This window comes from Pelophylax lessonae (genome assembly GCF_965119305.1).
Source record: "Pelophylax lessonae genome assembly, contig: HAP1_SCAFFOLD_806, whole genome shotgun sequence".
Classification (NCBI taxonomy): domain Eukaryota; kingdom Metazoa; phylum Chordata; class Amphibia; order Anura; family Ranidae; genus Pelophylax; species Pelophylax lessonae.
The window spans coordinates 1-12,500 of record NW_028119547.1 but is presented as its reverse complement, the minus strand read 5'-3'; the positions used below and the strand labels follow the sequence as shown (position 1 = coordinate 12,500).

The 12,500-nt window shown below is 44.1% G+C and overlaps 1 protein-coding gene across 1 annotated transcript in view; it reads left to right on the top strand.

Moving 5' to 3' along the window:
- LOC309544073 (galactocerebrosidase-like) overlaps positions 1-11,529 on the top strand; it is a gene marked incomplete at both ends in the record, with an annotated part of 43,613 nt that extends 32,084 nt beyond the window's left edge. The window contains 2 exons of the mRNA XM_082276459.1: positions 9,044-9,174; positions 11,370-11,529. Coding sequence (XP_082132585.1) covers positions 9,044-9,174; positions 11,370-11,529 — 291 coding nt within the window. The remainder of the gene's footprint in view (positions 1-9,043; positions 9,175-11,369) is intronic.
- Positions 11,530-12,500: the final 971 nt, after the last annotated feature.

Here is a 12,500-nt window from a genome sequence, read left to right as displayed (position 1 = left end):
ACAGCCTCCTGTGGCATGTGTCCATTTGCTGTCTTACCCTCCCCCCCATAGCGCTTTCTGACTGTCTCTTGTGTTGTGTCCGCCCGCTCGTAGCGTCTCCCGCGTTGTGTGTCCACTTGCTCTCTGACCATCTCCTGCAGTATGTCTGTGCTCTGACCGTCTCCCAGAGTGCTCTTTGACTTCTCCTTGCAGCATGTCTGTGCTCTCTGACCGTCTCCCATGGCGTGTCTCTGCTTACTGTCTTAATCCCCCTCCCGTAGTGCTCTCTGACCGCCTCCCACGGCATGTCTGTGCTCTCTGACGGTCTCCCGTGTTGTGTGTCCACTTTCTCTCTGACCTTCTCCTGCAGTATGTCTGCTCTCTGACCGTCTCCCAGAACGCTCTTTGTCTGCCCCCTGCGGCATGTCTGTGCTCTCTGACCGCCTCCCACGGCATGTCTGTGCACTCTGACAGTCTCCCGTGTTGTGTGTCCACTTGCTTTCCGACCATCTCCTTCAATATGTCTGCTCTCTGACCGTCTCCCAGAATGCTCTTTGACTGCCCCCTGCGGCATGTCTGTGCTCTCTGACCGTCTCCCATGGTGTGTGTCTGCTTACTGTCTTAATCCCCCTCCCGTAGCGCTCTCTGACCGTCTCCCGCGGCATGTCTGCGCTCTCTGACCGTCTCCCATCATGTGTGTCTACTAACTCTCTGTCTCCATCAAGTAGCGCTTTCTGACCACATCCCGCAGTGTGTGTCCACTCGCTCCCTGACCGTCTGTCGCAGCCTCTGTCCACGCTCCCTGACTGATTTTATATAGTGTTGCATTCACTCAATATAATATGTGGCCCTTTTTTGAGGTCATGGGCCACACTCTAGGTCCCCTTTATTTGGAGAGTTAACCACCAGGGATGAGCTCGGGCACATTCCGATCCTAGTTCAAACCCATTTGAGCTATCCCTGATTCTCTGATTGGACGAGGTGGAGAGGCAAGCTAGTGACCTCACATTGAATGGCGCCTGCAACGAGTGGATGATCTCAGGGAGCCATCCCTGCCAAGGGAACACATAATTATTGATATTGGCTGTAGCCGCAGGCAATAATCCCATACCCGCAACCCAACAGGCTGGTTGTACCCAATTTGGTCGATAAGTCGACTTTAGTACAATCATCTGGCCTAGGAATGGTTTGAATCTCAGCTGGTCCCTGCTGAATCAGGCAAGATCCGACAACGTTGTCCCTGCCGAGGAAAGGTAATAATTATTGCTAGCGACTATATCGGCTGCTAGCGATAATTGCAACTAAATCCAGAAGGCTGGGTGTACCCAAGTTGATTGATCAATCCACTTGGAACTTTCAGCCTACCCATACATGGTTTGAATCTCGGTTGGTTCCTACTGAATCAGCTAAAATTTGAACTGTCTATGGCCGTCCTTCGGTGACTAATTGAAGACTGAATAATCATCATCCCTCTGGCCTTCCCTTCAGTCTTGCACAGATGTACCGGCTCCTCTTCTTGAAATGGCTTCCTCTGATTTCACTGCACACTGTGAGCTTCTCATAATGTGCATTAGAAGCTGCAGAAAGTCAGAGCCTGCCTCATTTCCTGGCTGGAGGACGTCCAGCATCTTTCACCCTCAGCCTGACTTTCTCCGCCCAGCCCCTTACCCTCATTGGATTTCAGCTCTCTTGATCAAGAAGGCTCCGTATCATGTGCGGGCGTTGCCTAGGGTGGTCTGCATGCAAATACAGCCTGCCTAGGAATTCCCACACCTCCAGACTGACATCGACTCATCAGGGCATGCTGATATTTTGCTCAACTCCTCCCACTGCTTGTGCCTGGACCAAAGGTTTAGAAGCAGAGAGACCCAGTGATCATGGTTTTATTTGAAGACTTCATTATGTTGATGAGGGGAAAAGGGGGACGCAGGATAGACAGGCGAAATCTAACCAGAATCTACTTCATCTTCAATCCTTCACATTCCTGGTCAACTCTCACATTCTGAGGTCATGGTGGAGGGGGTGTTCCAGTATGGTGGTGGTTTATAGTTGATGTCTTGACTCTGTCCCTGAGGTTCTCCGCCGTACCCTGGACAGGCTGGGTCTGGTCAACGTTGGCATCATCGCTGCAGACGGAAAGTGGGAAATAGCACACGCCATGTTAATTGATCCCTATCTTTACGATGCCGTACAGGTCATAGGGTAAGTGAATCGGAAGGATGTCCATTTTTAGTATCTGCATCAAATAATTTCACAGGTGTTCTCTTGGTCTACAGGATATAATAAACAGAGGTGCATCTTCTAAAATTAGAATATCATCTAAAAGTTATTTTATTTCAGTAATTCAATTTAAAAAGAAAAACTCCTATATGTTATATAGATGCGTTACACACAGAGTGATATATTTTAAGTGTTTTAATTTTGATGATTATGGCATACAGCTAGTGACACCCCAAAATTCATTTTCTCGGAAAATTCGAATATTACATAATACCAATATAAAAAAAAAAGGATTTTTAATACTGAAATGTTGGCTTAGTGAAAAGATTGTCCAAAAGCACCAAGCGCGCGACTAACAGTACAGGAGAGCCAGCCTGGCGCAGTAAATGTGCGGCGGGGGTCCGGAAGCTGTTAATGCACCACACTTGTGTAAAGGGGGCCGTACAGGTTCTGTACAAGCAGCTGATCCAGGGCAAACCATGTGTACAGAGGCGTCTCATCAAATTTAGAATATCATCAAAAAGTTGATTTATTTCAGTAATTCAAAAAGTGAAACTCTTATATTTTATATAGATGCGTTACACACAGAGTGATAGATTTCAAGCATTTCTTTCTTTTAATTTTGATGGTTATGGCTTACAGCTAGAGACACCCCAAAATTCATTATCTCGGAAAATTAGATTACATAATCCCAATAAAAAAAGATTTTTTTTTTTCAATAAACTTTATTAAAACCAAATAGCGGTACATAAAGAATGCAGGAAAAACCAGTAAACAACATTTTACAATTTTTGGAGAAACAGTAGCAGGACTACAGGCAAGGTCTCTGACCGAATATAAGTGATAAAAGATCCGAACAGTCATTTAAACATACTAGAAACCTAGTTGGATGGATCTGTGTTAATCACCTGTGATTTGAAGCATACTAATGATTAATAAAAAGGGGGAAGGAGCAAAAAGGGGGGGGTAAGGGGGGGACAGGTCTGAAGTCTACAGTAACAAAAAAGGATTTTTAATACAAAAAAGGCTTAGTGAAAAGATTGTCCAAATGCACTCAATACTTGCTCGGGCTCCTTTTGCATGAATCACTGCATCAATGCGGCGTGGCATGGAGGCGATCAGCCTGTGGCACTGCTGAGGTGTTATGGAAGCCCAGGTTGCTTTGATAGCGGCCTTCAGCTCATCTGCATTGTTGGGTCTGGTGTCTCTCATCTTCCTCTTGACAATACCCCACAGATTCTCTATGGGGTTTAGGTCAAGCCAGTTTGCTGGCCAATCAAGCACAGTGATCCCATGATCATGTGACCAGGTATTGGTAGTTTTGGCAGTGTGGGCGGTGCCAAGTCCTGCTGGAAAATGAAATCAGCATCTCCATAAAGCAGAGGGAAGCATGAAGTGCTCTAGAATTTCCTGCTAGAGGGCTGCGCTGACTTTGGACTTGATAAAACACAGCGGACCAACACCAGCAGATGACATGGCTCCCCAAATCATCCCTGACTGTGGAAACTTCACACTGGACCTCATGCAACTTTGGATTCTGTGCCTCTCCACTCCTCCTCCAGACTCTGGGACCTTGATTTCCAAATGAGATGCAAAACTTTCCACAGTCAGTGATAATTTTAGGTGCACCTGTATATCCTAATGTGTGGTGCCTGCATGTTCCTGGGAGAGCCTATAAATCATTCTCTGTGGAGCCTCCTGAATCCTAGTCCTTTACACAGAGGCTTATTTCCAGTGCTAAGCCCACCTCCTTTCTCTGTCTGATCTTCAGTCTTGCACAGTTGTAGCGGCTCCTCTCCTGAACTGAAATGGCTTCCTCTGATTTCACTGCACACTGTGAGCTTCTCACAATGTGCATTAGAAGCTGCTGCAAGTCAGAGCCTGCCTCATTTCCTGGCTGGAGGGACTTTCCTCCCCAGCCATCCCCCTTTCTTTCAATGGATTACAGTTCTTTCAATCATGGAGGTTCACCATCACATATGGGGGTTGTATGCAAATACAGCCTGCCTAGGACTGCCCACTCCTCCAGACTAATGTCCACTTAACTAAGCATTTCAATATTTGCAGGCCGGCTACTGCTTGCGTCAGGGCGGAGGGCTCTTGAGGAGTACTGAGGCCCATTAAAGTGATCCCGTGGCAAATCCCCCGCTGAGACCACTTTTATGTGAAAGAGGACCACCCGCCGTGTAAGAAAATTTCCAGGGTTATGGCCGCTATCTGCTGATATTACTCTGGTATTAACGTCAAAGTAGTGACATAAATACATGGTGGGTGGTCCGGAAGTGGTTAAAGCAGGGATTCCCAAGCGATGGCCCTACAGTTGTTCAGGAACTACAATTCCCATCATGCCAAGTCATATCTGTGCATGTCAGAGTTTTACAATGCTTCATGGGATGTGTAGTTCTGCAACAGCTGGAGGGCCATAGTTTGAGAATCCCTGGGTTAACCACTTGCCGACCACCGCATGACTATTTAGGCTCCATGTACACGGGACGTTGTTAAAAGTCCCTTTGAATGCTGGAATTTTTAGGACGTTTGAAACGTCCGTTCGGTCGCGTTTGTACTCGCGTTTAGCGGGCGTTTAGCAGCGTTTGCGTTTAGAAGCGTTCCTAGAGGTCAAAAAAATTATTCCCCTTTAAAATGGAAAAACGCGAACGTTAAACGCGGGTCATCGCGTTCGGACGCGTTTGTGCGTTTGAAACGCCGGGAAACACACGTTCGAACGCAAATAATTGCGTTCTAAAAACAGTCCCTGAACGCAACTGCCTGCAAATGACTGTAAACGACCAGGTGTACATGGACAGATAAGATAACATGTAGATGGGTTCAGGGGCTTCTAAAAAAAAACGCCCAACTGCTCCTAAACGGCCATTTCCAGCGTCCCGTGTACATGGAGCCTTCCTGCCGAAGTCAGCCCCCTACAGGCAAAGCGACGTAGCCCTATGTCGCTCCGCCACGAGCCTGTAGGGGGCGAGCACGCGCCACCGTTAGTTCCCTACCTAGCCAGCGCGTGTGACCGGCATATTTACAAAAATAGGTAGCAGAAAACAAATTGGCCTAAAATGTTAAAAATTTTTGGATTTTTACATTTTTTTTTTGAGAATTTCATATAAAAATTGTGAAAAATATTATTTTTTCAAAATTTTCGCTTTTTTTTTTTTTTTTTGTTATAGCGCAAAAAATGAATATCGCACAGGTGATCAAATACCACCAAAAGAAAGCTCTGTTTGTGGGGAAACAAAGGACGTCAATTTAATTTGGCTATAGCGTCACACGACCGCGCAATTTCTCCGTTAAAGTCACGCAGTGCCGAATCGCAAAATAGGGCCTAGTCATTGAGCAGCCAAATCCTCCGGGGCTAAAGTGGTTAAACAGTTTGTAAATCCCGACTTCTTTTTTTTTTTTTTTTTTTTTTTTTTACACAGGTGATCAAACACCACCAAGAGAAAGCTCTATTTGTGGGGGGATAAAGGACATCAAATTTGGGTACAGCGTCGCACAGCCACGCAGTTGTCAGTTAAAGTAACGCAGTGTCGCAAAAAAAATGGCCTGGTCAGGAAGGGGGTAAAACCTTCCGGTCCAGAAGTGGTTAAAGTTTATGGGACTACACACACATCTGGATGAGAATATCTATGGTAGGTTTATTTATTGGGAAGTGCGACCTGCATTCCTAACATGTGTAAATCCTGCATGCATAGAAGTTTTGGGGTGAGTTGGAGTCACAGAACCCGGCACTCGTAGTACTCATGTGTCAGTAAATACAAAGCTGGTTCAGGTGGAGATGAGACATCCAATGTAGGTAGCGGCGAGGGCGGTGGATTACCCAGGGGCTTCCTCTTCCTCGGTGTTGGAGTGAGCCGGGCGTTCACAGGAAACCACCGCTGTCACCGAGGAGGGGTGGGGGCGGGGGAGCGTTCACATCACCAGGACTCTTCTTATATGTAGAAATTGTTTGCTGCAGAAACGACACCACAAAATTTAGAAATAGCGGTCAGGAAATTAGACGATTTTATCGCCCGTATTTAACTTTGCGATTTTTAAGTGTCAGTTGACCTTTTGTTTTTTCTGTAAAGGCGAAGTAACACTGGACACCCGCCACTGGGTTTTAAAACTCCCTGCTTTTTTTTTTTTTTCTCCCTGACGCACTCCCCTGTGCAATTCATTCACCATAAATGGCACTGCAGGAGGATTGCTAGGTGTTGTGTTTTTTATTTCAGGTACTTATATAGCGCCGTCAATTTACGCAGCGCTGTACATATATATTGTCCCTTCCCTCAAGTAAGGTCCCTAACTCACATTCATACATACATAGTAGGGCCAATTTAGACAGCAGCCAATAACCCAACAAGCATGTCTTTGAAGTGTGCGAGGAAACCGGAGTACCCGGAGGAAACCCACGCAGGCACAGGGAGAACATGCAAACTGCAGGCAGGTAGTGTCGTGGTTGGGATTCGAACCAGCAACCCTTTTGCTGCTAGGTGAAAGAGATAACCACTACACTACTGTGCCAGTGCTAACCACTACACCACTGTGCCAGTGCTAACCACTACACTACTGTGCCAGTGCTAACCACTGCACCACTGCCAGCGCTAGTCACTGCACCACTGTTCCACACAGGTTATAGTGCACATGGGGGGGGGATCACTAAAACTGGTGGACACAGAATCTGGTTCAGCTGTGCATGGTAGCCAATCCCCTTCTTGCATCAGTTCAATTAAACTTTGCCAAACAAACCTGGAAGCTGATTGGGTTTCTATGCAGAGCTGCATCCGATTCTGTGCACCAGGTTTTTTTTTAAATTTTATGTAGACTTTTTTATTGAAATCCAGCCTCAGAGCCACACATTACCCACTTGTCGCCAAATCACGTACCTAGTACATCAATGGACATTAACCACTTGCCTAACGCCGCATATATACTGCGGCAGTCTGGCTCTGCTGCACAAACCGCCGTACCTGTACAGTGATTTGGGGGAGCACACCTGGGCGTGGGTGGGAACGCGCCCGCCCCCACTAGGCAGCGGGGATGCCGATCCATGGGACTGGCGGCACTGATTGCAGCCGGGCACCCGCGATCGCTCCCCGCCGTCAAGCATGGTGGTGGGAGTGTCATGGTCTGGGGCTGCATGAGTGCTGCTGGCACTGGGGAGCTACAGTTCATTGAGGGAACCATGAATGCCAACATGTACTGTGACATACTGAAGCAGAGCATCATCCCCTCCCTTCAGAGACTGGGCCGCAGGGCAGTATTCCAACATAACGACCCCAAACACACCTCGATGACCACTGCCTTGCTAAAGAAGCTGAGGGTAAAGGTGATGGACTGGCCAAGCATGTCTCCAGACCTAAACCCTATTGAGCATCTGTGGGGTATCCTCAAACAGAAGGGGGAGGAGCGCAAGGTCTCTAACATCCACCAGCTCTGTGATGTCATCATGGAGGAGTGGAAGAGGACTGCAGTGGCAACCTGTGAAGCTCTGGTGACCTCCATGCCCAAGAGGGTTAAGGCAGTGCTGGAAAATAATGGTGGCCACACAAAATATTGACACTTTGGGGCCAAATTTGGACATTTTCACTTAGGGGTGTACTCACTTTTGTTGCCAGTGGTTTAGACATTAATGGCTGTGTGTTGAGTTATTTTGAGGGGACAGCAAATTTACACTGTTATACAAGCTGTACGCTCACTACTTTACATTGTAGCAAAGTGTCATTTCTTCAGTGTTGTCACATGAAAAGATAGAATAAAATATTTACAAAAATGTGAGGGGTGTACTAACTTTTGTGAGATAGTGTATGTTTGTGTGTATATATATTAGTGTGTGTTTGCAAACCACAGCACGATTTGCTGAATCAGACTCTGTTACGGACAATAGTCCTGCACCAGTTTGGTGTGAATGTGGTGTGATTTAAGCCATGCAAATCCGTGGCTCAAATGGAACCCCAGAGGCACCGCATGTAATTCACGCAGGAATCGCAGCACAATTACATGCGAAGTCTGCACCACATCAGTGTGAACCCAGGCTTAGACGGGGGTTTTTTTTTTTTTTTTTTTTTCTCTTTTACAGCAGCAGCTTCAGTACTTACAGGTTAACTCCTGGCTGTCATTATGACAGTCGGGAATTGCTAAGACATGCAGTGTAGGAGGGGAAGCGGCAAAAAAAATAGACGCAGAAATGATTAGAGCTGCATTATTTTGTACACTTCACATCTTCTTGGAGTTCAGCTATTAATGTGTTATATATAGATATAGATATAGATTTATATATAGATATATATATATAGATATAGATTTATATATAGATATATATATAGATATAGATATAGATTTATATAGAGATATATAGATATAGATTTATATATAGATTTATATATAGATTTAGATATAGATATATATAGATTTATATATAGATAGATATATATAGATTTATATATAGATATATATAGATATAGATTTATATATAGATATATATAGATATAGATTTATATATAGATATAGATATATATATATAGATAGATATATATATATATATATATATATATATATATATATATATATATATATATATATATAGATAGAGAGATAGAGAGATATAGATAGAGAGATTTATATATATATAGATTTATATATAGATTTATATTATTTTATTTTTTTCTCGCTGATACCCACAGTCCTATTCTGCAGCCTCACCATTGATGTCCCCTGCTTTGTGCTGCTTTTCTGTTGCATGGTTTTTATTTAACAGGCGACGTGGTGGTGCGTCCCCAACCTCTTGATGGGAGCGGCTATACTGTGCACTTCTCGCTTTCACCCTACACATTTTTTTTTTCTTTCTCTCTTCCACAAGTTGCTGCGCTACACCCTGGATAAGTTTGGTTTGGAGCAGGTGAGGATCGTTGCCAGCGATAATCTTTGGCAGCCAATCGCGTACCAGATGATGCAGGACTCGGAACTCCTCGGGGTGATCGATGTGATAGGGTAGGACTCGGCGTTTGCTCCTCTCCCCACTACTGACCCAGAGGCCATCATTCGGAAATATTAAAGCCCAACACCAGCCAAAGCTTTATTTATAGGTAGTGTAGGGAAAGGCTACAGGCCCTGCTGGGGTTATACACTTTGTCTTGAGTCTCTGCTGCAGGGATTTCACTCCCTTCCTTTTCTGTCTCATAGCCGTCATTTGGACAGGAAGTAAAAAAAAAAAAAAAATTCCAGAAGATTAGGGAAGGTTTGACCATCCGTTTGATTTTTTTTTAATTGCTAATATAATCTTTTAGGAAACACCAAACACCACTTGATACAGTGTAAGGTCCGGTTCACACGGTTTCCGCATCGCAAACGCACCCCCGACAGTTCACACTGCCATATGCGATACGCTGGGGGTGTCAATGTAATCTTAACGACACCCCCAGTTTGATCGCATATCGCAGTGCGATCTTGCAGTTCGCACAGGATCGAATCGCACAAGTGTGAACCGCTGTGCGATCCGATCCTGATGCGGCTTCCAAAAAGGGTCCTGTGCGAGTTTGGTGCGGGTGCGAATTTAGCCATACAAAGTGTATGGCTAAACTCGCACCGCACAGCCGATCGCATGTAATGAAGGAGCAGTGCGCTCCGACATTACATGCGAACCCCGCACTCGCATAAGTGTGAACCGGGGCTTAAGAATTATAATAGCAGGAAATATTTATATATGCCTGTTTTGTTTTTTTTTGTTTTTTTTCCTCGCTTGTTAGGAACAACCAGAAAAAATAATTGATTGCTGGCTGCTTGCCAGGAGTAACTCCACCTGATATTTCACCATTGACATTTTGCACTGCTTATATATTCCCTTAGAGCCCTGTTTTTATAAAGCCACAAAAAAGTATACATCTATACAATGTGTATGTATCAGTATTAATCAAAAATAACAATAATACAATGTATAATCAAATAAAAATGATAAAATTAAAAATTGTGTAATTACAAAATGTAGTAGTGTTCCTAAAAATACCAACAATCTAAAAATGTATATAATTTAAAATGTTATATTAATTTTGACATTGGTTTATTTTTATTATTCTTTATATACATTATATTGGTCTTTTTTATTATTATTTATTTATACATTGGTTTGTTTTTATATTGTTGGTTTAGTTGTTGTTACTATTACGCCAACCTAAAAATGTGTATATAACAATGTTTACAAATAAAAACAGTAATAGTAATCCAACAATCCAATATAAGTGTGTGTGTATACATTGTGTGTGTGTGTATACATTGTGTGTGTGTATATATATATATGTCATACATTTTTATATTGTTGGTTTTAAGATTATTATTTTTTTTTATTTTTTTATATAGTTGGTAAAAATGGTGATGATATTTCGTTTTGATATATATATATATTAGTATTGTACACTGAGCCAGTCACATAAGTCTCCACACTAGAGGAGCTTACACTTTAATGTCACTGCAGTCCTATATTTTTATAATCCTCAGTTTTATACAGTTTTGGCATATTTTGTACCACTTAGACTCTGCCTTAGAGGAGCTCACATGCTCTCTACATTCTAGAGCCCGTTTTACCTAAAATTTTTACCTCCCTATATGTTTTTGGGTAAATATCTCCAATAAAAGAACACAGACTCCATGCAGATCCAACCCTTAAAGAAATAAAAGACCCCAGTGCTGCGGAGTCCTATTTATTTGTCTTGCCCATCCAAAGATTATTGTGTTCCCTCGTGATCTGAGCCCTGGATGGGGGTAAAGCTGATCCCAGTAGATGGATCAGAACATTTCTAGATTATTTTTCAATTTTGGTTTGCATTGAATGGAAGCCTAAATCCCTCATAGACTGCAAATCCCAGTTGTATGTATTGAACCCCCGCTCAGCAGTGTCCGTTGCAAATCCCAGTTGTATGTATTGAACCCCCGCTCAGGATCAGTGTCCGTTGCAAATCCCAGTTGTATGTATTGAACCCCCGCTCAGGAGCAGTGTCAGTTGGTTTGTAAAGCAACATCATTGTAGGTTCATCGAATGTCATTTATTGCCAATAAAGCAATATATGTGCCTGAATGAATATTGGATTTTGCTCTCCTCTCCCCCACTGACCAAGCTCCCTACCCTTCCCGTTCTGCTTCTGAATGACCGGTCCTCTTTAAGCTAATCTGGAACTTCACTCCTCCTCATACAGAGCCCATTATCCCGGCACACAAACGGTTCCTGACGCCATTTCCACAGGGAAGAAGCTCTGGGCCTCAGAAGATTACAGCACTTTCAATGATGAGGTCGGCGGCGGATGCTGGGCACGAATCCTGAACCAGAATTATGTCAACGGGAATATGACATCGTGAGTTTATAGCCTATTGTTTAATCTGTATGACCGGGTCACATAGTCCTAGAGCTCAGCAATTCATAAACTGCTGATACAGAGGAAGCCAATGCAAAATCATTTCTTTCTTGTCCATTGAGGGACACAGGAAGTCCTTAACCCTCAGGTTATACTGCCCCCTACAGAAGGAGTGGACACAACACAGGGGTTGTAAAGTCAGGATTCATTCTATACATTGAGATAAAAAGCCTTCTGTGTGTAGCAACCCCCCAAGCACACCCTAATACTTACCTGAGGTCCCTCCAGGGACGTCTTTATTACTGATTAGACCCTGGACGAATATTTTCTTGGACCCTCTCAAATCCACTTATCAACTATTTGCAGGCAGTGCGGGCTTAAGGGGCAGCTGCTTTGGGCCCAGGGCAGCTGCCCCTTTTGCCCTGTGTTAAAGATGGCCCTGTATCCCTCTCTATCCAGCGATGTCCAAGAGTGTCTCAGCCATCTGAGATTCTCCCTCTTGATTGGCTGAGACACAGCAGTAGTGCCATTGGCTGCTGCTGCTGTCAATCGGTCTGCTAGCCAATCAGGGGTGAGATGGGGCTGGGCTCTGTGTTTGAATGGACACAGGGAGCTGTGACTCGGCTCGGGTGCCCCCATAGCAAGCTGCTTGCTGTGGGGGCATTAAACAGGAGGGAGGGGCCAGAGAAGAGGAGGATCCGGGCTCCTCTGAGCAAAACCAACTGCACAGAGGAGGTATATATAACATGTTTTTTATTTTTATAGGAAAAAGAGACTTTACTATCTCCATCACTTTAAAGAGTAACTCTACTTTTGTTGGAAAAAAAAAACAAAACATTCCCCTCTTGGTGATCTTCGTACATTGCAGGGATTTAACCAAACTTTGTTGCATATTTTTGTTCTGACACTTTTGTTCTGAAGAAATCCCGTTGTTTGTGTCCATGTGGTAAGGTAATAGGAGTGGTGTAATTATCA